The sequence below is a fragment of the Neolamprologus brichardi genome, chromosome 14, assembly GCF_056152115.1.
Source record: "Neolamprologus brichardi isolate AB-2024 chromosome 14, ASM5615211v1, whole genome shotgun sequence".
Lineage (NCBI taxonomy): Eukaryota > Metazoa > Chordata > Actinopteri > Cichliformes > Cichlidae > Neolamprologus > Neolamprologus brichardi.
Window position 1 is genome coordinate 21,397,613 of NC_142117.1, and position 26,567 is coordinate 21,424,179.

The 26,567-nt window shown below is 42.2% G+C and overlaps 1 protein-coding gene across 2 annotated transcripts in view; it reads right to left on the reverse strand.

Annotated features, from left to right (window-relative positions):
• Positions 1–26,567, reverse strand: part of grik4 (glutamate receptor, ionotropic, kainate 4) — a 339,306-nt gene that overhangs the window by 5,199 nt on the left and 307,540 nt on the right. For both annotated transcript variants that reach the window (XM_035909771.2, XM_006795461.3), the window contains exons 13-20: positions 17,665–17,868; positions 13,192–13,305; positions 4,704–4,813; positions 3,549–3,722; positions 3,019–3,184; positions 2,063–2,288; positions 1,078–1,206; positions 878–996 (exon numbers count right to left, since the gene is read on the reverse strand). In XM_035909771.2, the coding sequence (XP_035765664.1) occupies positions 878–996; positions 1,078–1,206; positions 2,063–2,288; positions 3,019–3,184; positions 3,549–3,722; positions 4,704–4,813; positions 13,192–13,305; positions 17,665–17,868 (1,242 nt within the window). The remainder of the gene's footprint in view (positions 1–877; positions 997–1,077; positions 1,207–2,062; positions 2,289–3,018; positions 3,185–3,548; positions 3,723–4,703; positions 4,814–13,191; positions 13,306–17,664; positions 17,869–26,567) is intronic.

Genomic DNA, 26,567 nt, shown 5'->3' on the forward strand with positions numbered 1-26,567 from the left:
ACATTGAAATCATATTTTCATACTGGATTACAATACCACACACTTTCAGCATAATTTTCAAAAGCACTTTCAACTTTCGCCAGTTAAAAAAATGCATCTAAATTCCTTCCTACCTAAGTAGAAATCATTAGAAAAAAATATTTTTAAAGTTGCTGTTTAAGAGGTTGTATTAATGCAGGTCTGTCTTCAGCCTCAGAGGACAGCTAATGTGCTGATGCAGTTTGAAATATTTGCATTATTGGCTGGTGATTTTGCTTCTGTATCAGCAACTTTCAAATCATAGCGTGGCACTTTTAAGTGTTTCAGGTGTCATTTATCATTGTTTTGTCCCCTGTTACTTTGAATAACCAACATCGTGTGACCAAGCTGTAGTGACTCTTGGTCCTGACATTTCCAGAAAGCATTGTCTTTTTCTTTTTGCTTCCAAAACAAATGTGATGCCCTTGCTTGAAGTCCATTCTTAGCGCAAAGTTCTAGTTGACTGCCACGACTAATCCTCTACTGTCCATATTTCAACTGCTGATGGTGAGAAGGACATGTAGTTTTTGACAATCGTGGACACAACAGCGAGTGTGTTTTAAATAAGGTCACTAGATTAAGGCTGAGATAAAGATTTGCAGCACCCTGTAAATATAACTAAAACAAGATCATTTTTTTTACTGTACAGTTTGATTATTCTGTGTAATATATATATGGTAAGAATGGATGCTTCTCTGCTATGAATACAAAAAACATACGAGGTATTACTTTGGTTTGTGCTCATAACTTCCTGTCAAAGCTGCGCACTGTGGAAAAGCCTAGCAGCTCCGCGAGGGGGAAGGTGCCAGGGAGGGGAGAGGGAGACAAAGCAGATGCAGGTTAGATAGCCCTCTCTCACCTCATTTCCTGGCGCGTGCCTTAACATCCAGACAAACTCCAGCACTGCCATGAAGATTGCCACCAGCAGGCCACACACCAGCACCACAAAGATGCCCCCGATGTTCTCCATTCCTAGACCTGGAGAGATGCCGGGATTGGGCGGGATAAGTGTTTTCTGGGATCATCAACCAAGATGTGGATTTAACTGCAGAGACAAACCTTTAGCACGGTGGTCCTCCTCTTTTGGACACTTGCCGCCATCCCACCACTTCCTCTTCAGGATCTCCAAACGATTGTCCTCCTGCAGTTTGAGGATGGCTAGGTCGAACTCGTCACGGTACACTGACCCTGAAGGGAAGAGAAAAGTAAACGAGGGACACGGTACAAACGAAGAGTGACATTTCCTTGACTTCTTCTTCTTCCTTTTCCTCTGGTATGCCGTGGCAAATGTGAGAGCGCGTCACTTCACCACGTTTTGCCCGAACCAACAAAACGAAGATTTCAAACCTGAGATTAAGGAGCTTACAATGATCTTCCAATGTTTTACAGGTCACGGCACCATCATCCACTAAAAAGATGGCTTATCTATCCTTTAAACATCAAAGGAATGGAAATTAATCTTGTTTACTTTAAGGTGTGTTTGACTCAATCTGAGATCAAAGTGTAAGTAAACCCCGTGTTTATACTCTTGGAGCAGCGAGCGAGCGTCGCGCAGAAACTGTTTCACATTTCACAGGAACAATATCTCAAATTCCCTCGCTCTTGTCCTCACTTTTCCCATCACAGCATGGCAACAGCTGCTCTATTAAAATCTAGCATGAAAGCTCTCTTAGTTTCTCCCTTTTTGCATCATTTTGCCCCATGATAGCAGCTAATGGTTTGGCTTTGCTGAGTCTTTACTTTTTTATTCAACTCTTCAATGTGATGTTTATGGTGTATCCTCCAACTAATGCCATTCCCTGTCTTAGCTTCACTAAGAAGGGGAATGAATTATACAGCACATTTAAGCGAAACCATCAGCTCTCTCCTCCGTTGACTTCGTTTTACACTAACTGCCTTGCCCCCGCATTACTCCGGCAAACTGGCTTCTGTCTCTCTGCGACTTGTATCAGATGTTTCAACTTCTTGACCAAGTTTCTCCTTCTTTTACTTATCCGTCACTTTCAAGTGTCCTCCAATTTTCAACACTTTGTCCTCCACTCACCCAGCGGCATGCCGATACCATAGCCCTTAGTGTCCAACAGTCCTCCAATCTGAGTCAGGTTGCAGTTCCTCTGGCGGTAGTACTCATTCATCGTGCTCTCCAGCAAGTAGGCGTAGTTAGAGTTGAGGACACGGGCAATCCCCTCCTCTGTGCTCTTCACAAACACGCTGGGCTGCTTTGATTGCATGAAGTTCCACATGCGCTGGTACGTCTGGTAGCGGGAGTTCTGCACAGGCGCGAAAGAGCAGAGAAGATCAGAAGAAACAGGCACAGAGAGTGAGAGACAGTTAACAAAGCATCTCCTCTTCTGGTTTGGTTTGGTTTGCTTTTTTTTTGACTGATGGAGTGTTACATCAGAGCGCTCCCCCCCCCCCCCCCCCCCCCCTTTTTTTTTTTTTTTTCTATTAGCGCACCTCTTTCCCATTTGAGAAACTTCAGAACAGAAACTTCACTTAACACCTCCACCTGTCTTTTACTTTCTCTCAGCCTGTCTTCCCTGAGTTATTTAAGGTCCAGTGGACTTGAAAGCGCCAAGGAATACAAGGCTAATATCTCTCTTCCCTTCGCCCAATATCATCCTTCACTGTCTCTCTCCCCTCTAACACCCTCTTTTTCTCCTGCTCAGTGTCTTTCTCTTTTTCTCGCTGAGGTCAAATCTCAAAAGATGAAAGAGGATAGCGTGGGACCTGGACGGTGCCCCATCTCCCCGAGGAGAAGGATATTGAATGGTTGTGGCAAAAAAGAGACAGCAAACAGATAAAACCCGTGGTTAGAGGAGGAAGACATAAAGGACAGGAGGGTGACGAAAAGGACAGCTGATAGCTGATCACAGATGACCCATTGACTTCCATGTGCTCTGAAGTGAGTGTGCCTACATACAGTGTGTATGTATGTGTGAGTGAAGATTTAGGAGGATAAACAATGTGGCATATACAGCAATGTGTGTAACTTCTAACCTGGAAGAAGGTCATCGTGGATCCACCGTGCATGGTGCCATATTCTATCGCCGTCTGATCTGCCAGATCATCTACTGACTCTATCGGTACCTCCATCCTCTGCACTGTTAGGAAGGCGGCCAGGTTGGCGGTGTAGGAGGAGATGATGATTAATGTGAAGGCCCACCTGTGTGGGAAAGGCAGCGGACAAGAACATATGTATTCACCTGCAAAGGTATGTAAATGGGCAGGCTGACACATGAAGATAAATGATCTGGGTGGAGGTGTAGAAGGATTAAAATAACTGCGCACCTGAGAGGAGAAGACATGACAGGATATTCAGTAGATGATATGGCGGATGGATTAATGGGTGGATAAAGTTCTAGCTGCAAAGGCGGACAGACAGACACAAACGATGCCTCGTGTGCACACAAATGCACAATCTCACTCTTGAAATCTGGAATTAAGCTTCAAGAATGCGTTACTGATGAATTGCATTCCGTGATGGAGAAACTTGCGCATTGCACCGCGCATCTGGAGCCAATACTAACCACACTCCGCTCACACAACGTGTGGACAGAGCTCTAGGAGCAATGGTGGATCCTTGCTGCATGAAGCCTCCAACTGGGAACCAGAAGCTGTTGCCAAGCGAGTACTGGTTGATCAGCAGGTTGCAGCGTCCCTTTAAACAAGGGTGGGGGTTGTACCATTCATAAGGTGTCAGCCTGTGGGGAAAGAGAGAGTGGGAATGAAAGTTAGATTATGTATTCTGATAAGACCAAAACTCAAGAGACGGGGAGTGAGAGGAATGGAGATAGGAAGAGAAATGAGGGTTGCGGAGAAAACAACTCAGTCAAGTGAGGACAAAGTCACCTTGGCTCTGCAGAGGGAGAACCAACCTGTGCTTCGCTTCTGCCTACTTAAACTGTGAGGATGCAGGCGGTGTAATTGGGGTGCTCAGATGTAGCTACAGTTCTGTGACAACTGTGTTCTGTGCTGGGTTGAGTCGACGAGCCCTGTGACTCACATGGCAAAGATAGAATTTTTTTCTGAGTCACAAATAATTACAACAAAGTTCAAAAGAAGGACAAAAAACTTTAAACAACCCAGACGTTTACCATATTGCCCACTGTGATCATGGGTGGAAAAATTATTCCACCTAAAAAAAGGAGTACATATATTATTATCTCCAAAACTGCTACGATCAAACCACCTCACCCAACATTTATAAATGATTTTCATATTACACCAAAGACCACCCGTAGAGCTATCTTTAGAAACCTGGTAAATTTGAAGGTCTTGGTACTTTTAATTTGATTCTGTAAGGTGCTGCAGAATTCAATTAACATTTTCTTGCATTAAAGCGTCTTCATTAGATATACTGTAACCTAGTAATATTTCCATTGCAAAGGAAATTATGATTTTCAGCAGCAGTTGTGGCAGTGTCATCCTTGACCAGCAGGTGGCAATGTGATGCTAGAGACCTGCCACTGGTGGAGAACATCTCTTCCTCTGTGATGTTCAAGATCAACCAGAGGCTAAAGAGAAGCGAGAGAACAAACACCTGTTTCCTCCGCCGTATATTGCCCAAAGAAACGTTTTTTTTGTGTGCTTTTACTCTCTGTACCAAGTCCATTTGTTTGCCTCATTCTTCTCCTGTCTCTCGCTTATCTGTACAGACTGCATTTTATGGTTGAGCTCCTTACCTGGCCACCAGAAAGAGAATGCAACTGACAGCCAAGTAGGCCAGAAGCATGAAGAGCCAAACACCCGGTGAGAAGGGATCCAGGAAGGAGAAGTAGCCTGGCCTACGTCCCTGGAAGACAACACACACAGAATGACTGGTCTCCTTGGACATAAACTAAAGAAGGAAACATAGAAAAGGTGATGATTGCTGCATTTCAGTTCTGTTTCCCTTTCTTCCCACCTCCAGTTCGGTGCGTGTTGACCAACATTTATTGGTGCCTGTGTAATTTGGAGAAGATGGAAAAGGTGACTGTGACCGCAAATAAACGGATTTTGATGCGATAAGCATAGGTTTTCTCTGTCCTAAACTGATAGCACTTTAATTATACCAATCTCATTTGCATGTAAACATTCAGATCAGCACTGTATGAAAGCGCAAACTCAGTCTCCCATGAACTGTCAATAGAGTGGCAGAGGCCTGTATGATAATACGACATCACTGATAAGAGGTTTATATCCCGCATTCCAACACTGAAAAAAAAATTCTCACAACTTCCAACAAGCTGTGATAGATACATTATTAGGTTTAGTCGTACAGAAAAATCAGAGGTCAAAACTAACAAAAGGCAACATTTTTACTCTCTACAAGTCTGCATGTAGAGAGAGAGAAATGTCAAATAATCAGCTAAACCATTAGAACCACATTAAAGACAAATTCAATTCCATGACCTATAGTTGACTTGCAGTATGACCGGGAGTGGGCAGTGTACACAGGTGGGGGGGGGGGGGGGGGGGGGGAGAGATTAATAGCTCAGGCTAGTTGTGCTGAAGCAGCTATGGGGTGTTGCATATAAATGTGCATTGGTAACCAGGAGATAACATGGCTAAAATGAGGTTGGCAGCCAGTAGAGCGATGGGAATATAGGGGCTAATTCCTAATGTTTCATTATGCAACATTGTCCTCTAAATGAAACCAATTACCGGTGAACCAGAGCCAGGATGATTGGGCCCGCTTGTTTATATGTGTGTTTGTGCCTGCTCATATTTCACATGCGCACGCTAAGCTTAGACCCTTCCCGACCGAATGTCAGCAGGGGAATATTAGCCATTTACACACAAGTGCACGTCCGCCGCCTGTTAATGACTATGAAATGGAGGTGGCTGTCAGGGCCAGCAGGACGCTTAGATAATGGAGGTGATCAAACAACCAACTGTCTAAGTGTTGCTATGAGAGGGACACGTTTAGTCGTGTAGAAATTCCTCATTGTCCATTTCTGTGTCAAAGGCACCGCCGTGGAGTCCACGTGAACAAGCCCAAATTGCATTTATGCAAAAAAAATTAAAGAAATAAATACCCAATTAAGTATTCCTGCCAGACCTCCTGCGTGCCAAAACGCTGCAGTAATACATTTCTGAGGCCCTCCAAAATTTAATTTGAGGCAAAGAGGCTGAAATTATTTTGGTGGGCATTTGTTATGATAAACGAATCCCCATTCAGAGTTGTGCGGAGATGAAAATTCATTAATGCGTCTGTAATCACTTGCATATTAGCCTGACTGTGTAAAATAGGAGTGGTGCAGAAAGCAGGAGAAGCAGGGGGAGAGAGTTGCCGAATAACTCTGAGCAAGATTCGAATCAGCCTGCCACTCATAGCGTATGTCAGTCCACGTTATAGAGTGTAATTGCTTATGACGATGGCGATAGCTGTCTGAGAATGGAATAGTGCAGAGCTGAAACACACCATGGCCATGTCAGAGGTATAGATTCATGTTGTAAAGTGAGCATCAGTGCCAGGCTGCCTTCGGTTGGCACTGGCATTACTGGAGTAGCAGCAGTATGTGCTGACATGAGTCCTCCTGTTTTGCTGGTCCAGTTTGATGCATGCTGACCCAGCGCTTCGTGAACTGCTGGGCATGCTCGTCCACATGTTAAGTTTTCACCAAGGTGCTATTATTAAGATGAAGATCACTGCAGAGACGTGGGACTAGTGTGCTAACAGATGGCAGAGTGAAGTGAAGGTGCAAGAGAGCAACTCAGAAATAGAGACGGAGAGAAAGCTAGGACGAGACAACAGGAAGATTACAAGGACAACAGGAAAACAGTAGGAGGTTTGCTGCTTAGAAAGCTCGACTTTGCTGCTTTTATGTATTGGCTTTGAGACTAAGAGACAAAAGTGTTTTACTTTTTTTTTAAGAGTTAGAAACTGGAACAATCCATAGCTGGAGTAGACAAATTAATGAGCACACAAAGCTTCAGATAAGCTAAATGGAAACTGCATGAAAATGTTTTAAAATCTGTGTGCATATTTCCAAAGATAAGATAGTTTATTCATTTTTTTTCTGTATTAAAACATTTTAGATCAAACTAAGGACTAGAAAGAGCAAGCTTAATGAAACTCTATTTAATGATGATCTTGTGACATGGAAAAACATGGTGTGTGATCACTCGATTAAAGCTACACACAGCTCAGCAGTGCTTTAACACCTTTCGGTGCAGTGCTTTTATTTTACCGTGCCAACTTTACTGTTTTGGCTCACTCGCACTGATCTTAACTACCTTATTTCCTCTCTGCTCCTGTTCTCATGAATACAATCTGCACCACAATAGCAGAGCGTTTAACAGCTAAGGAGCCATATTTCACCCCCCGGAGTTGGTGTGGACCAAAACAGCGGTAAAGCAATGACTACTGGACTTACATTTGACAAATTGCTGGAAAGGGAAATGCAAGTGAATGCTAATGGTACTTGGGACCTGTCGGATGGGTAAATAGGCAGCTGTTTTCTAACATATTGGATATACCACCTTTATCAAGTGCTTACTATGTAAATGCTCGCTGTGCTGCCAAAAGAAATCAATCAAGATGGGTTCAAAATTGCTGTGCCACAAACTGCTGTGCGAACCACTAAACATTGTTTGAGGAGAAGTGCCTCACGGGGCAGGGTGACTCAGGATTTCCAGTGATGTAAGGAAATTATAAAGCAGAACATATACAAGGGTTTACCTATTTTTCATTCATTTATTCATAAATAAATTATGCATGCAAATACTAAATGTTTTTAGTAATTTCTCAGAGACATACTTTACATCACAATCTTATTTAGGTGGTCCAGTCTCTCTTTATATTGGACGATGAGTCTGTGTGTGCATGACAGACTGTCAAGCACCTGTGTGTTTGTGTGTGTGCCTGTGTTTCTAATCTTGTCAGCAACTGTCTAAACTGTCAGTCATCCACAGCAGGGCAGATACAGTATGTGCTTGGGCAACTGCACAGGGAGCACCCACCACTCAGCACAGAAAAGCACATTGACTGCTGGCTAAGGAAAGCACAGCATCCGTGACTAATCCAGTAGTTACTGTTAAATAGAAGATATACACTCACTGGACTCTATATGAAGTACACCCTGCTAATACTGGTTTGGACCACCTTTTTGCCTGCACAAGTGCCTTAATTCCTCATGATGTAGATTCAGCAGGGTGCCTGAAATATTCATCAGGGATTCTGGTCCATAATGACATGATAGCACCGCTAACGTCGGTTGCACATCATAATAAAAATCCCCCATTCCACCACATCTGTAAGGTGCTCTATGGGATGGAGATCTGGTGACTTTTTGGGGGTCATTTAAGTTCAGTGAACTCATTGTGATGTTTAAAACCAGTTGGTGTTTAAAAAAAGAGTGCCAAGAAAAATATCTTCCACACCATTAGACCATCATGAGCAGCCTGAACCACTGACAGAAGGGAGGATGGAGCCATGCTTTTGTTTCTGTACCATTCGAATATTGCAGTAGAAATTATACCGAACAATGTTCATCTAGTAAGCTGGTGGAAACAGTGGCCTCATTTTCCTGTTCTTCGCTGACAGGAGTGGGTGACCCGGTGTGGTCTTCTGCTGTTGTAGCCCATCTGCTTCAAGGTTAAATGTGTTGTGCATTGGCTGATTAGATATTTGCATTAACAAGCCTTCGAATGACTGTACCTCACAAAGTTGCCGATGAAGTGTAGACTAGAACTAGAAAATAATTAACAAAGTAATAAAATATAAACAGAGTACACCAAGGACCAAATTAGATGTTTACTGGATGAGTGTCTCTTCACAGCGTAAGTACTTGCTGCCATATTTGAATGATTTTTATCAGAGTCAGGGGTATCATTTTATAGCAGTTTTATGGCCATGTTAAGATGATATATATGGGATGAGGCAAATCCCAGGAAGTAAAATAATGCACCTGTGGCACAGAGGGCAAAACATCCTCTAAGACCTGCTTTTATGAGTCCATCTCAACAAATAAAATAGTGAAAAATTGCTGCCTTTTTTAGTAGCTATGTGTCCTTTTTTCATCTCAACACACAGATGAAAAACTCATTCTTTTTACCTTGCACTGCCCTTGTTCTCTCTCAACTTCCCGCTGTCCCTCCATATTTTCCGCTTCTCCCCCTCTCCGTTACTCTCGGGGGACTGCCTACATGCCAGGAGGGTGGCAGAGGGAGCCGGTGAGGTTATCCAGTTGAGGATTTCACCTAGTCATCTTTCCTCTTGGTATTCATACCACACCGTTGCTCCCTGAGGCTTCCTGCCTGAACACTGACTCTCCGAAGGAGACTTCCCGTTGTCATTTTCAGCTCTCACACTCTCGTCGCTCACTTCCTTGCTCTCATTTCTCCATCTTCCCTCATGTCCTTCTACCTATTTCTTGCTTATTCTCTTTTATGTCGTCTTTCTTCCTGTCCCTCCCTGTGTCTCTGTTCTGCCATTCCCCCCTAAGCTCTTTGATAGTGTGTGCATTTCTAATTGTGTTAGAGCTGTCAGTTGTTACGGCTGCTGAGATGGCCGCGGGGGCAATCTGTGGAGAGCAGTTGATTTGGCTGAGGTCACAGGGTCATATTCATAACAACATCCTGCTGCCTCTTGAGCTCACCGGGTTGTCTGGCTTTATGTCTGAGTGAGTCGCACACAAACAAAGCTGTGCTTTTGTGTTTGCTGAAACTCTTCTAACATAACTAAAAAAAAAAAAGACACATCACTACTAGTTTTAGGGTTACTTTCAAAATAAAAGAATAAAACTTCCAGTCTAGTGCAAAAGTCTCAAGACACCCCTTATTTCTTTGTATGTTGCTAGGAAAATGGGAAATAGGTAGAGCGGTTTAATGAAACACATGCATCCACGGAAATACAATCTAAAAGGCAAAAACATTCCTAACGAGCTTGAAAGTCAACATTTGATATGAGCAGCTTTATTCTTCACCCTGAACTTTCTCCTAAGGAGTCTTCAGGAATAGTTCCCCAGGCTTCATGGAAGATATTCAAAGCTCTTCTCTTGATGTTGGCAGCCTTTTGTTCTGTTCTGTATCAAGATGATCCCACATCTGAAACCAGTCTGAGATGATCTGACATTTGTGACGCGACACATTATCCTGTGGGAAGGAACCCGCAGAGGATGAATGCACAACGGTCATAAAGGGATGGACATGGTCGCAAACAATACTCAGTTTGTACTAAAGGGACCAAACGATGATAAGAAAATATCCTCCACACCATCACACTACCAGCATGTTGAACCTGTATGATTGATTGGCTCAGTTTCTTTATGCTAGTTGAGAGGAGTGGGACCTCGGTATGGTCTTCTGCTGATGTAGCCCATTCTGATGCCCAGTTTTTAACTTCAACAGGTCTTTTTTTAGAATATCTACATCCTTAAATGTATGTAGCTGCTGCATGTGAGTGGCTGATTAGAGCCTGTGCATTAATGAGCAGTTGCACAGCGAACAAAGTGCTTGGCAAGCACATATATACACAATTTAATGATATTACACAACCTACTGTTTAGTGTTAAATTTAATATTGATTTATTATGGAAAAAAACTGCATTTAAAAATAACCCTAAATAACATAACTGGTAAGTTTTTAAATTCCACGAGCTGCGTCTGTGTTTCTGTGCACAGGGTTTCATTTGTTTATGTAATTTTGTCTGAGGACTTCTGTGGCCAGTGAGTCAATAAAGCTCGTTATACTACACTCTACCCTCAGGGCAGCTGCTGAATCTGACACAGCTTCTACACACCCCTAATTAACCCGTATGTCTAATTAAGTGGCACTCTTTCTCTTATACACACAAACATGCACACATCCACTCATATACTTTGTTACACAGTCAGCGAATTAATGGAGATGGAACCGGCACAGATTTAAAGACGCTCACAGTGCTGGGATTTTGGCATGCAGCATATGGTTTTTATATTGTACAGATGATGAATGCAAGACAACGAAAGGTTTTTATGAGATGAAGCTGACAGTCGCTTTAGGTAGTGTCTGGGTTCATAACCGCAGTGATTCATATTGCACCGGCTTCTCTTTGATTTGTGTATGAAGCAAATCCGTTTTATTTATAGGGCCTGAAGCTACATGCATGTCAAATACCCCACCATATAAAATACACTATATGGCCTCGAATAGCAAAACATTCAGGCGAGACAGCTGAAACATATAGACAGGTAGTGCTCTTCTTATGCAGGCAAGATGCAAGCTGTCTGGATTTTTTTTTAGTTATATTTATTGCAGAGTTAGTGTCCCAGAAATGATAACAGACAGCGGTCCCTTCAGAGAATAGCACGAAGACGCAAACTCATTTGACAGGTGATTAAATGTTCTGATTTGCTGCAATTTTGAACACTCCACAGAAAACTTGTCTGTGACAGTTGTTGTAGTGGCTGGGTGGGTGGGTGGTGTGGAGGGCAAGGGAGGGGGTTTGGGGTGTGGGTGTGGGAGGGGGTGGAGGCAGTGAAGCGTTAGTTCAAATCTGCACCTGTGTTTCAAACAGGAAATGTACATTTTCAGCAGCTTTGTAACAGGATTACGCCTGACGTTAAAGCTATCGCCTTCGCTGAAAAGAATGTAAACGTGTGCTTTGAACGCAACAAACATAAAATAAGAATAAATAATGAAAGCGAAAAAACTGTGTGCGTGTCTGTGTGTGTGAGAGCGAGAGAGTAAGAAAGACATGCAATACTTGTGACAAAGAAGAGAAATGGAGATTAAACTGGCGATAGTGTGAGGATAATTAATACCCAACAGGCAGCTGTATTTTATTGCATTCGCCATTCTTATTGATTGGACTGAAATTTTCATTTAAAGTTTGAAATAAGCAGTATACCCCCTTGTAGAAATCACTGTGCCTCAGATCAATAGTCAGTGGATTAGAACTAAACAAGTGCAGTCACAGAAATTCAAATATCGAATTTTAGAGCATGCTGAGGGACCACTCTGAATCGGATCTAAGAAAATGCCAAGGGGCAATGTGAAAGTAAAGAGAGTGTGAGGAAATGAGAGACAGAGAAAGAGACAAAGAGAGATGATACCTGCACTTATGCCTGTCTTCTTTCCCTCTTATCTTTTCACCTTCCTCTACCGACTTCACACATCTTATCTTAATAGAAACCGCTTTACTCAGGAATTTTGGCGTCAACTGGGTCAAGTCTCTGCTAATTCAACTATCTGGCTCTGTGTGCCAACCCTGTGGGACATAAGCTCCATATCATATCCTCAGGCTGCCACCCGCCTGCCTGCTTCCCAATTCAGAGGTCACATGCTGCCCAGCAGCCCATTTAACGTTGCACCTGCTGCGAACGTCGATTGATTCTCCCCAACTGTTGCCGCTCAATTGAGTGCCTCACTGCCTCACCTATGCGTACTGTGCACAGACTACGGGAAGGTGACACGGAGGGAGATTTACAAGTAGTGGAGACAGGAGCAAGATGGAATGGGAATGTGTGTAAAATGCCCCTTTGGGATGCTACACTAATGTTAGCCTGCGCACGTGCTAGATCACCTCAGCACGGACTGTGGCCAGTGCCACTGTGGCCCCCACAGTGTCACCTTGGGTTTTGGGGGAGGACTGATGATTAATGGGCCACTAAGTGCGCAAACACTGGCTCATTTCCACCAGCACTGCTGTTGTTTCGCTATTTCTTGCTTGGACTTGCTCTCTGCAGAGAATGGAGGGCATTGCTTGTGAGAATAAGATGGCAAAATCCAATCAGAGAGCAAGCAGAAAACAACTGTGAAAGTGTTACATTTATCATTCAGTTCACGCCATAAAATGAGCCATCTGGTGCTGGCAGAATGAGGTGGGGGGTGGGGGGGCACGGAAACAAAAGGAGGAAATGGGTGGACAAAGGAAAAATGAAAAGAACTTGACACAGAGGAGAAGGATGAAGTGGCAAGTAATGTTGGAGGACGGGGGTAAAGCAGGAAGAGGACCCATGAAAAAACGTAGATGAAAGGGAAAACGAGTAGCTGAGAGGTAAAGAGGCAATAAGGTGTAAAAGGGGAGAAGTTGTGGAGGAATTTAAACGGACTAAGAGAGAGAAAAAGACTCTACAGGCCAGAAGGCAGAGTGCTTCTTTTCCAGGCATTAGACATGCCTGACAGCCTGCTGTGGTTTATCCGCAAGCTGTACGAGAGGCAGTTCGATCAGGTATAATAGGTGTGTGCGGGGGGACTTAACTCACCAGGTGGACGCGGTACATGATGCTGATACCAAGGGTCATGAAAGGCTTGGAGAAGTCAATCACCTTTTCACGCTCTGCTGTGATGGTCAGGCCTGCAACTGCCAGGTCTGCTTTCTGCAACAGGATAAGTAGTATTACTGCATGAAATGTCCAACTGACATACAGCACAGCTCTGAGGCATGGCATAGTGTTTGTGACATACCCAATAATTTGAAGATTTTGAAAAAAAAGAAAGATGAGGATGACATAAGAAGTGGGCTACTGGTTTGCTAATTCCCTAATAATGCCCTTTTTGTATCCTCTAGGCTTTTTGTCCACCAATACGGCTATCCGTGATGGGGATAATCCGGCACTGGCATTGTGTGTGTGTTTGTGTGTGTGTGTGTAGAGCACGAGAGAGCTCAGGGTAACCATTGTGGCTGGCCAAGGGAGCACTGTCAAGACAAATCACTCGACAAAGCAGAGGCTAGTAAAACACACAGACACACACACACACACACACACACGTAGAAATGGTCAATGCAGCTGAATGCTGAATGGCTCTGTACTAATAATACAGGCCAGCAAAGTGCAACTGCAAGGGATTTTTCATCTCCCTGAGGAGCAAAGAGTGAAAGCAGCAATGCATTCCTCTTTGTCTGCTGCAGGAGGACTAAGAGGATTGGGGACATAGAGGGGAATGGGAGAATGAGAGTGAGGAGCAGGGAGCTGTGCTGCAGCACTGCAGAAACTAGTCAAAATCCACAACATACTGTTTCTATGTCAAGGAACGAGGAGGGCATCTGACATACATAACATGCACACATCCAAGGCGCGTCATCCATTTCGATGTCATGTTTTTCTATAATCACTCTGACCTCAAATGCTTCATCTAGAAACCCCCAGTCTGACTCCGTCTGTGCTTCAATTAATACTCTGCACTTCACATTTGCATCTCTTTAACCTCACGGCAGCCTTTACTCCACACTGAGGCCTAGTGTCTCCTGCTGCCCTACTCTCAGCCTGCAGGCGCTGACCCTAGATTATCATCTGTTCCCAGCCTCCTGTCTCGTTTCTGACCGCTGTTTGAAAGGCTGATTGCCTGCTCCCAGTGCTGGAAGGAATCCAAATACAGCAAATGACCATCGAGGCAATTTTAACAAAGAAAGTAACAGATCCTTTGAAAAATGAACACACAGTTGTAACATCCAGTGAAATATTTATGTGGCGATGGAATATTAATATTGATTACTGGATTCTTCTGCCTCCCTGCTGTTATGCCTTCTAGTATTGAAGAAAAGACACAGTGTAATGTCGCCTGTTCAATATTGCATCATACCTGTTTCCACTTGCATTCAATCAGATCATGCTAAGCCAGTAAAAAGGATGCGAAACTGAACGTGAGAGATGAATTAAACATTACCCTTGAGGATTTAGCATTTGACTTAGACTTTGAATTTTGGTCTTTAGAGATGCTGTATGTCTCTGTTCTCTAATCGCAGCACTGTGGATTAGGTAACCGGCACATACTGTTCTTAGACTTGTGTCTGGGTTCTTCTTGGCCTGACTCATTGTTAGCTTAGGCTGTCTGACACCCGTCAGACTAATCATCCTCATCCTCAGTGAAATCTTGCTCATTCTGAAAGGTACTGGCAGGGAGACGGGTATTTGTTGTCCAAAATATCTTGAGGCTGTCTTCCTTTGCTCCTACCAAGTGTATAACACCCCTCTTCCTCCATTTTCCTTTCTTTACCTGCCCTTTCAACTTGTAGCCAAGGCCTGTATATTTTCCCACAATCCTCTTACACTGCCATCCTTCCTGTTCTTTTCTATGCCTTTAACCAAACACTCCGAAGCCTTTCTGTCTACTGTGTAACTTCCCTGCAGATACCGCCTTTACCATGAAAATCCCTCTGAACCATGCCAATCCACGGCTCAAGCTGATGTCAGAGACACATGTCGACTTCACCCATGGCCGTTCTGAAGGTCAACCTTCCAGAGGCAAGTTATACATGGACGTAGGGGGGACATGGACTGTGACAATAACAAGAGCAGGCACTGTACGCGTTACATACTTAATGGCTTTGCCCTCCATTAGCCCACAGAATTAAGACAGATCACCTCTTAGGACTGACTTAACACTTGTCTGTTTCACTCACCCCGCCCTTTTAATTTTTTAACAGCTCTTTTACTTCTTTCCCCTCTCCCTCTCATCCCTTATATAACCTTATCTGCCTGTTAACAGCCACATACAGCAAATAATATAAGGGCTCACTCAGAGATTTAACAGCAACAAGACTGATCCAGGAGGAAAGTCTGTTAAGGTCAGTTCAGCTAAAGCAGCTGACAGGAAACAAGCCACCAACAAGCTGTGACTGCTTTGAAAAATACAATACTTAAGCTGAAAAGGCCAACTGCTGAATGAAGGAAGGGGGCTGTATGATATGAAGGAAATGTGCTGTAAATTATATGAAAGCTGAGCAATACACTTTGGGTTTGTTTCTATGTTTCTCTAAGAAGAACAAGACAGTGGTGTCCACACAGCTATGGTGAAAATCTTGTTTTTTTTAAAGGAAAAGTTGTAAGTTGTAGAACCACCTTTAGGAACAGCTGGAAGTACTGGCTTTCTGCATGACTTTGGAAGAATTTAGTCCACTCTTCTTTACAATGTTGATTCTGTTCATTGATGTTTAAAGGGCTTTTTTTAATGCACAGATGTCTTAAGGTTCCACACAGCATGGTTATGGCCATGTGCACTAATCATCACCTACCGACAACCATGCTTCATGTTAGATGTTTGTGCTGATATGCTGAGTGTGGTTTTTGACAAACATGGTGCTGTACATCATGGGCAGACTTCTTCACTTTAGTCTTGTCTGTCCAAAGGACATTGTTCCAGAAGTCTTGTGGTTTGTTCAGATGCAACATTGCAAACCCATGCTTAGACTTCTTTTCAGAGAGAAGAGACTTTCTCCTGGAAACCCTTCCAAACATTTAAACCTCTACAGCACAGTGTTGCCCTAGAGCAACAGAAAGTCTTTTTAAGCCTCATGACCTGTACATGTGAAGTTAAATGATGGAAACCAATTACATTGGGAAGGCTGTCCAACCACCAGAGCTTCCGAGTTGAAATGTGGTCCAAAATACAAAATTGCATGAAATCTGTGCAAAGAGTTCGAACCATTAGTGGGATATCTCAAAAATTATGATGACAGGAGGAAGAAGCAGAGTCCCAGAGCTCCCATTCCATATCAGAACCTCATCTCAGACAATATATTATAATATATCACTTTGGCCAACAGTATGTGACAACCCCATCACCCCAACCGATTAAGGCAGATGGCTGCCCCTCCCTGATTCTAGTTCTGCTGGAGGTTTCTTCCTGTTAAAAGGGAGTTTTTACTTCCTACTGTAGCCAAGTGCTTGGTTATAGGGGGTCATCTAATGTTAGGGTTTTCTCTGTATTGTTGTAGGTTCATGACATTACGATATACCACCTTGAGGTAATTGCTGTGATTTGGCACAATACAAGTAAAACTGAACTGAACCGAACAAGGCAAGATGCAGGGTGCACAGAAAAACCAAAAATGATGTGTATAAAGTGTAATGTCCACCTCAGAACTGTTTTGGAAAGTTTCACATAGACTGACAGTCTCACAACAGTATAATCAATATGACATGATATTGCACAATTTGAACCTAAGCCTGCATCAAATCATTTATGTAAATATGTTTCACGTCTTTTCAATTCTTTGTTTCAACATTTGTCGACATTTTTGGAAGATTTTCTGAGGTCTTTTTGCTTTCTAAAAGTTGTGTAATGAATTATGAGATAATAATTTTCTCTGCGGTTTTATACCATTGTTGCACAAAAAAAATATCTTGGCAATAAAATGGCCCGAAATGAGTCAGAAAATGATGTTCAGCATGTACCATCAAAATGTGTGCAGTAGAGGGTTACGGCATTTAACATGCTAACTGAGGCCTGTAGAGTCTGAGATACAGCTCTTGTTTTCTTTCTGTTTTTTGTAGTTTCTCTAAGCATTGCATGATTTGACTCTGGGGTGAATTTACTGGGATGTCTGTCTGCTCCTGGGAAAAATGGCAAGTTCCTTTTACTTGTGAATCCTCTTTCTCACTGTAGAATGATGGACAGGAGCAATTACTTCTTTTATTGATGTCATTCCTTTTTGGCATTGTGTTAACACACACCTGAATGCTTCAGAACAAGCTGCCAAAACTTCTGCGTTTACAGAGATGCTCACGCTTGCTGATGATCCATTAATAAAACGCATTTGATTAGCAGCACCTGGCTGCTTCTTACCATCTTAATTCTTATGGAAGCAGCAAAGCTGTACTTAGCTTTTCACAGGACTGCATAGACACCTGTAAAAACTTTCTGTCTCGCACATATGCGAAGGAGAAAACATAATCATTTATAGTGGTATGGTTTGTTTGTTGGCAATATTATTGCATATGCAAATATTTACATACTCTTGAGATTAACTCTCCAACCATGCCCGTCCATGTTCCGTTAGCTCCGGGAACACCGTAGACGCCGTCCCCCACCAGCCGGATGCGATACTTAAACTTGAGAATATCTGCCAGCTCCTTCAGCATGTCCACACAGAAGCCCTCATAGCGGTCATTTCCCTCGAGTTCTTGGTGGTTCTGTCGGAGCATCACATACGGATTCTCCTGAAAAAAAAAAAGGATTTGCGTTGCATTAGATCTCATGATTTTTAAGTGTGACAGCAATACAGAATTTTAGTTCTAGTTCTTCTGAACGTCTATCTCTAAACCCCTTTACTCCTAAATAATGAAGTAATTGCCAGAAAATGATTATTTTTTTAACTGGAGTGTTTATTGAACTTTCTGATAAATACAAAAAATAAGTTATTTATCGTTTTCCATATACGAGTTTAAATTTTTACACTTTTTACTATATCCAGCATTTTTGGGTAATTTATTACCAAATCACCCGAGTCTTCTTTTAATGATCAATATCATTATTTTACTAAGCCTATCTAAAGATTTTGCAATGAGCAAGAATGGTGGAAGCATCCCACATGTCCTTTAGAGGTCACGGTTCACGTTGTTTACTGCCTTCAATGAAAACTGAGATTTGTGGCTCTGAAGCAGAGCCAGGCACTGAAATCAGGAACAAGGCAGGAGCGTGCTAATCTGTTGTATTAACCAAAAACTGGATACTTTTCTTCTGATAGGTGTATGTGTATCAGTCATACAGTCATGTACTATTTACAACCTGTCTTTTAGCGAACCAACTCTCTGTTCGGCTGTCTGTTTATTTATGTCTTGTTTTGTCATTTAGTTGATGCTGTAGGAAGATTTAAAGAGCCCTGCAGTGATGTATTTTGGAGCCAACCTTATTGTGCTATTTTTCAAATAATGCAACTGTCAGACTGGTGTGCTCAGACTCCACTACATCACAATAAAGACAGTGTTATGTACTTTTCCATCCCACTATCCCTGAACTTAGCTCGTGATTCCAGAAACTTGGCATCAAATAACGATGATTAAAGGTGTCTAAACATTTTCTATCACTCCTACTGAAAACTAAAAGCTTTTTACAACAAAGAAAACTAGTATTGTTCGGGATAGATGTGTTATTGAGTGCTTTTAACAATGCAGAAAGTATACTAGTTTTCTGTTTGTTTTAATTGTAGCTTATTGACTCGTTTTAGCATAAATGCCTTCGGCGTATAAGACAGCCACGCGTGTATACAACTGTGACATGGTTCAGGAGGGTAAAGCATATACAGGAATAAGTGGTGCTGTATTTCAAGAGCTGGGGATGGGAGTGAAATGGTTTTGTCACTGCCACAGCTGGAAACACTTTGTAGGGTAGCTGGTTGACTACTGACGAATTTGTGCTGGATTTGGAGGCACTTGAAAACTCGGTGCACATCAGGTGGCGCAACAGTTATTAGTATTAAGACTTGCAATGTTGTCATAGCAACTGTTTGGCTCCACCTGTAAGGAGGGGTGAGGGTGGACATTGTGTTAATACTGTTGATTGAACAGCTTTGCTTCTTTCTTGGAGGAACCGGACAGTAGAACCAACACTGCACATCCTGCACTGCTGTGATAAGACTGACAACAAAATGACTACTGATCAGCTGTCTGTGTCTGCACCGCTCTTCCCCAAGAATGTGCATACGGATTCATTTTATCTAACCAGGCTCGCAGTTTGATTAAACAGACATGCTGTTCACTGACAACAGCCTCCAGTGTTTTATAGCAGCAAAACAGAAAGAAGTTGACACAGACAGCATTACAATATGCAGTAGTGTGAGAGTAAGTGGGTTGGCGCGTTTGCTAAAGGGTGAGACAATATATCTCATGGTGAACAGATCCGGAAATCAACTGATCCAAGTAAAAGGTATTGTTTGCAGCCAAAGCTGTAAAGCTTATTGTTGAATTGCATACTAAAGTTGTACAATTTACCAATGGGGCTCAGTCCAAAGTTTCAGGCACTGGACCCCAAATTGCTACAAGTGCACACATCTCTAGTTGTGAGTTATATTAACAAAGTTTTTCAACCATAAAATAAATGCATGTGTGAATCAGAGGGTTTATAGTTCTGAATTATCTCATTAGCCCTCTGTCACACGTCCTAATGACTGATTGGTGATCCCACTCGTAACCACCGGTCTCTAAAGAAAAACATGTATTTCCCGAGCAGTTGGCAAGTGGTTATTGGAGGTTTCTGGTGACTGCTGGGAGTTGCTGTGGTTGATAAAGCTACAGTCAAGCAGGCATAGAGTCCAGTCCCTGACCCTAGTAACCACAGTTTGCATGCAAATTGCTGACTTGTCTATAACACTTGCTAACAACTCACTGAGCGGTTGTAAAGTTGTGACAAATTTCACCAGTGTGTGAATGTGTGCGTGAATGGGTGGATGACTGAATGTAGTGTAAAGCGCTTTGGGGTCCTTAGGGAGTGAGTAAAGCGCTATACAAATACAGGCTATTTACCATTTACTACTGCTTCTGTGCTAACCGTGGTTGCCAACCAGTTTGTAGCTGGGGGTCAAGTTAATGGGGGAGGGGGCACTAGCCACCCCCCTAAATTTCATGACTGAGTCTGCTAGGCCTCAACCATGACTTAAAGTCATAAATAAAATGCACCCTTTTGCTGTGCGCATGTGTCACTGTTGCCTTTTGAAGTATTTTTAATTGATTATCTGAGTAATATTACAGCAGACATTGGCTAGACATTAGAGCTGTGCATCATACTATCAGCAGGCTTTTATGTGACAAAAAAAGTGAAAATAACGATATAGCAACATTTAAATTCTTTTTCATTCATTTAAAGCACTTCAATTCCCTTGTGCGCGCACAACAAAACAAGCAGTGCGTCAGCCTCTGATGGTAATTAGTACCTAAAAAGGGACCTACTTCAACAACCTCCAACAAGATACAGTACTTTTCAAGACATGCAAGAAACCAGTTCCCACTAAAAGGGTTAAAGCAAACTTGTTTCACCACTTCAGGCAAAAGAACACCATTGAATACAACCAGGTTATGACAGCATACAAGGATACGATCACATCTGGTGATGTGTGACCCAGAAGTAAACAAATCGACACTGGAGCGTTTGCTTTTAACACTCCACATGACAGGAAGTGCAAACGGTGGATAGAATCACTGATGCAGCTACATATTGTTTTGCCAATGATATGATATCAATCCAGGTGGTGGAAAAGGAGCAACTGGTTAAAAAACTCGACCAAAGATTGACATCGCAGGGAGGAAATATTTTTCAATTTCAGTTTTATGATGTGACATCGCAGGCTTGTGAAGAGTTACTGTAATTGCTACTGCTGCTGCTGGCACCTCCTGGCAATAAATTCACACTTTGAATTAGGTTGTCAGTCATCAATGACAACAACTCACTGGAAGAGAAGGATGGGAAATGCCCTTAATCCTGTTCGCACTATTAATAAAAACAACTACAGATTGGGATTAAACAAAACAAAAACAAAACAGGTGACTGAAGAAGACAAACCCTCGGTACATCATGGGAATCCCCCAGCAGCCTAAACCTACTGCAAGAAACTAAGGGAGGATTCAGGGTCACCTCATCCAACCCTAACTATATGCTTTAGCAAAAAGGAACATTTTAAGACTAATCTTAAAAACAGAGAGGGTATCTGTCTCCTCAGTTGAAAATGGAAGCTGGTTTCACAGAAGACGGGCCTGAAAGCTGAAGGCTCTGCCTGCCATTCTACTTTTAATAAAATAACTAAATAAGTCCAGAGCGAAGCGAAGAGCTCTAATGGCATGATATGGTAATGAAGTCATTAAGATAAGACGGGCCTGATTATTCCAGACCTTGTATGTGAGGAGCAGGATTTTGAATTCGATTCTGGATTTTTACAGGGAGCCATTGAAGAGAAGCCAGTATAGGAGAAATATGCTCTCTTTCTAGTCCCTGTCAGTATTCTTACTACAGCAGTTTGAATCAACTGAAAGCTTTCAGGAAGTTTTAAGGACATCCTGATCCTAGAAGTAATGAATGAACTAGTTTTTTCAGCATCACTCTGAGACAGGATGTTTCTAATTTTGGGCGTTTCTAGTTTTGAAGATATTGCGCAAATGGAAGAAAGCAGTCCCACATATTTATTTAATATGCACATTAAGGACATATCTGGTTCAGATTCCTCACAGTGTTACTGGAGGCCAGGGTAATGCATCTGGTTAGATACCATATTTCTAAGATTTTTAAGCCCGAGTACAATAACCTCCGTTTTATCTGAATTATCTGAAGCAGAAAACCAGAGGTCATACAGGTCTTTATGTCTTTAAGACATTTCTATTTTAAGACATCTGGCTTCATGGATAGATAAAGTGGGGTGTCATCTGCATAGCAGTGACAATGTATGCTATGCCTTCTAATGATACTGCCTAAGAGAAGCATTTATAATGAAAACAGAATTGGTCCAAGCACTGAACCCTGTGGAACACCATAGTTAGGTAACACTTTGTGCAATCTGTAACCTCAGTGTGTAAAGAGGACTCTCCACTTACATGAACAAATTGGTGTCAATTAGATAGATACAATTCAACCACTGCAGAGCAGTACCTTTAATACCTACAGCATGCTCCAATTGCTGTAATAAAATATCATGTTCAACAGCACTGAGCGCTGCACTGAGGTCTAGCAGGACAAGCACAGAGATGAGTCCACTGTCAGAGGCCATAAGAAGATCATTTGTAACCTTTACTAAAGCTGTTTCTGTGCTGTGATGAGCTTTGAAACCTGACGGAAACTCTTCAAATAAACCATTCCTCTGCAGGTGATCTGTTATTTGTTTTACAACTACTCTTTCAAGAATCTTTGAGATAAAAGGAAGGTTAGAAATTGGTCTATAATTACAACTGAAGAAAAAGAGTCTAAATAAATATCAGTTGTATGGAAAGTAGCTGTACATAATGTTACATCTGTGAGATGTTTGCAAGTAATTTTTTTATCTTATGGCTAAAATATTAACAAGACAACCTACGTGGGAGTAGCGTTCGGGTAGCTGTTAGCTCATTAACATCTTTTAACTGTAAAACCAGTCTGGCCTTATGTAACATCAGTAAATCCTTTCATTTAAGTGTGCATGAGCGATAATATTAACTGCTGAAGCTTAAGAACAACTTGTAGTCACTTCACTCCTCCCTACAACTGCATAGCAGAGAAACAGTAACTTGAAAGGATGAATGTATTGGTTGCTGCTACAACACTTAATTAGGGAAAAACGAATTCACTTTCAAGCTTCTCGTTGATTTATGTGCCGTACCATATTTATTATATATGTCTTGTGTCATTAGAAAGCCTAGTCCCTTAGAGTAAGGCTAGAAAATATTGCCTTGTATCTCTCCATCCCACAGCGTTGACCTGGTTAAGTACACACTAATATAATCAGACCTGGAAACATCAATCACTCCAGTAAAAACCCCACAGCAATCAATAACACAGCAGGCTGTCTGACTGTTATCTAGCCAACACGTTTCTCTGCTTTTATGCCTCTGCTTTTTCTTCATTACTTTTCCTTGGTTTCAATTTATCCTTCTTTCTCTGAGCTTCCAGTTTTTCTATAAAAATGTCCGGTCCAAGCCGTACAACAATCAGTGCTCAGCTGCAGAAATAGAAACGCAACTGCTCTTAAAAGGTCCGACTTGTCCAAAAAAAACCCAGAACCCAAACAAGACACTGAAAAAAGCGAAAAGACCACTTCCAATAAAAAGTTGTCAATAAAAAAGTCAAAAGAGAACAAAATAATATATATATATAACCGATATAAAAGCATGAAAGGCCTATACAAAATTACTAAAGGAAATTCTATGTGCCGTCTTTTGCACACCACAGCAAAACAGCCGTATAAAGCTATGAGTTTGGAGCTATAAAGAAATGCAGACTTTTAAAGCAGCCTCTTATTCCCAAGCCATGAGGAGTCTGGTTGCAGACTGATAATGTCAGTGGAGGAAACACACTTTTACATATGCACAAGCAAGTGCGCACACACAGGCTGCCAGGTGCACTGGTGGGTGTTGTTCACATTCAGCTTCAGACACCACAGTGGAGTTTCCACTTTCTAAAACCTCAGGGTGTTCAAGATGTCTTCAGACAGCCCCTCCTCGCTTTCCTCTGCTGTTTTTCTTATCCTTCTAAAACTTGCTCTCCTGAGCACAGCAAACTGGCAGCTGAGATATAATTCTCTCACCGCGGCTTAGAAGTCCGTTTTGAGGAGGAGCCGCAGACGCCCTGACAATATTCGTTAAAAATACTGGGTCATTAGAAAAGAGGCCAGGTCACGTTAATTTTTCATAAAGCCACTGCGACAAAACCGTTTTGCTCCTTACAACAAATACAAATACGCCCGAGTTGGAAAAAGAAAGAAGGAGTACGCATAAACTCTGAGAAATGGGGTCAGATCTCATGTCTCTGTCTGCAAATTCATGTGCACATGCCTCAGTGCCTCTGAGCCTGTGTGCCAGTAAATCTGCCTCCGTGTCTGCTTTTATCAGCCGGCACTATGTGCACTATGTTGAATTTTTACCAATACGTATGTGAGTGGATATGAAAGCACTCAGTGACACAAGGGTACTCTGAAAGAAAACTGAAAAGGATGGCCGAGGGTGCTGCAGCTGAAAAAGTCAGAAAATGACTCTTCCAAAGAGGAACGTGTTGCAGGCATTAAGGACAAAAAAAGGGGACTGAGCTGGGATGTAAATATTGAGAAGTTAGGATTTTCAAAAGATTCGATTTTAAAATGAGGAATAAGACGGATTTACTGAACTCTGTGAGCACATTAGGAGCATTTTGACTAATTAAATAAATAATTCAATAACACCAAAGGGTATTTAATTATTTCCTAGTGGTATAACAACCACCTGTATTAAACAAACCAAGTGGAAAAACAAGAATATAATCAGAAAATCTTTTGTATAAATGAGCGCCAGAAGCAGGTAGTGTTAGATTTTTATGCAGCTTTACAAAAAAATGAAAACCAGATGTTGAAACAATGTTTCAGGTCATTGCTCCTGATTTGCAGCACTGTTTATCTTGCACCTTGCGTACTTGTGTTTGTGTGCTTGGAGTACAGGGTGAATAAAAATGTTCAGTATGTGTGATTTCTATCACTTGAGACGAACCTTCAAAGACAAACAAGCATAAGTTAAGCTGCTGTGTGCGTCCAGCTCGTTGACGCTCGCGTCTTTTCTTTACGATCACGCCGGATTCGAGCATTAGCTCCTGGTTTGAATCAGGTGCTCAATGCTTCTTGAGAAGTTTCTTCAAAAACGTTAACGTATACCCACCCATCGGTCTGGCACTGAGACACTTCACAACCTGCGGTGTAGCTCTAGAAACACAGCAGCTACACGATCACAACGGATGTCAAGCGGGAACACTAAGAATTGATGCTATAGAACAGAAAAGAGATTAATCTTTTTATTTTTTGGTGTGTTTGTGTTTTACTGGATGATGCTCTACTGTACTTCAGGACAGAGAGGAAATGCAATACCACACATAATATAAAACAATTTTATCTCCAGGTAACAAAGAATTGGTTTTTCTATTGCATCACCGCGACGGTATAAAGACATTTTCACTAAGACCTCAACAGTGCCTGTAACAAACTCAATCAATAATTGCAAACACATGGCTTGTGGCCCTGCAGTAAAGTGATAATCAATTCTGCGACTGTAGTTTTTATTTTTATTTTTTCTGGAGCTGTTTGTGAAATTAAAGTGGAGAAGGTGACAGCTATATGTAATGAGACTGCTCTGTAAGGCCCAGGTGGACACGTCAAAAGTTGCATTAAAAAATAAGCTGAAAACGAACGGAGGAGAGCATCCTTAAAGCGTCTGCACAAGTGCACACAAACGCACACATTCTCCCAGGCCGGCGGTACAGGTAAGGAATTCTTATAGAGGCTTTCAGCTGTGGCTCGTCTGCCGCCCACAAGCGAGATAACAGCGACACAGCAATCACACCATGATGAATGAGCTGTGATAGGCACTGAAAATTGCTCCTTGGTGGCTTCCGAAGTTTGGTCCAGGGACTCTATATATCCAAAGTGAAATCAAAGCTCTGCGCTCAGCCAATTCTTTCTTTCACAGCCTCTTTCTGTTGTGAAAACATTGTCTCATTTGTACTCCAACTCAACCTCAACACACACACACATCTCTACAGTCCCCTGATGCCGTTCCCTCCTGTGCAAAATGAACCGTTCCGTTTGAATCCCTATCAGTCTCAATGAGACCACTGAGTTGTTCTTTGGCGAAATATGGCAATATGTCCTTCCCCTAGTCCCAAGGATTGCAGCTGATAAGCCAGTTACAACAACACAGTGGGCCAATTGTTTCTGCTTACAGGGCTACTCTATGCCTTATCATCTGATTCATCAGCGAGGAGGAGGAGGAGGAGGAGTTGAGCAAGTCATGTCTGTGTTCTGTGTTGTATTCAATGAGTGAGTGAATGACGTGCTGCTGACTAACAATCTGAATCTTTGTATTGTGTTTTTAGATTCTTTTTATTTCCTCTTGTGTGTTTCTATTAATTTTACCTCCTGTCATCGGCTTTCTCCTCTTCTTTGTTTGCCCCATCCTTTTTAGTTTCACCTCTGTCTTCTGTTCCAGTTAGTTGTAATGAGTATTTATAGTTTCTCAGTTGAGTTTATCCACTTGCTCAAAGTGTCTCAGTGCTCTAGCACGTTTATTCTCATCACCTTTTGTTCTGGCCGAGTTTCCCTGGACTGATGCTGTATTCAGTTTGCCTCAGAAATTGGTTATCAGTGCTGGATGTGACGTCCCTGCTGAGTTGAGTGCATTCCAGTAGTCCAGTAGGAAAAGGTTTTGCTCCTTAGGCACAGAACTAGCAG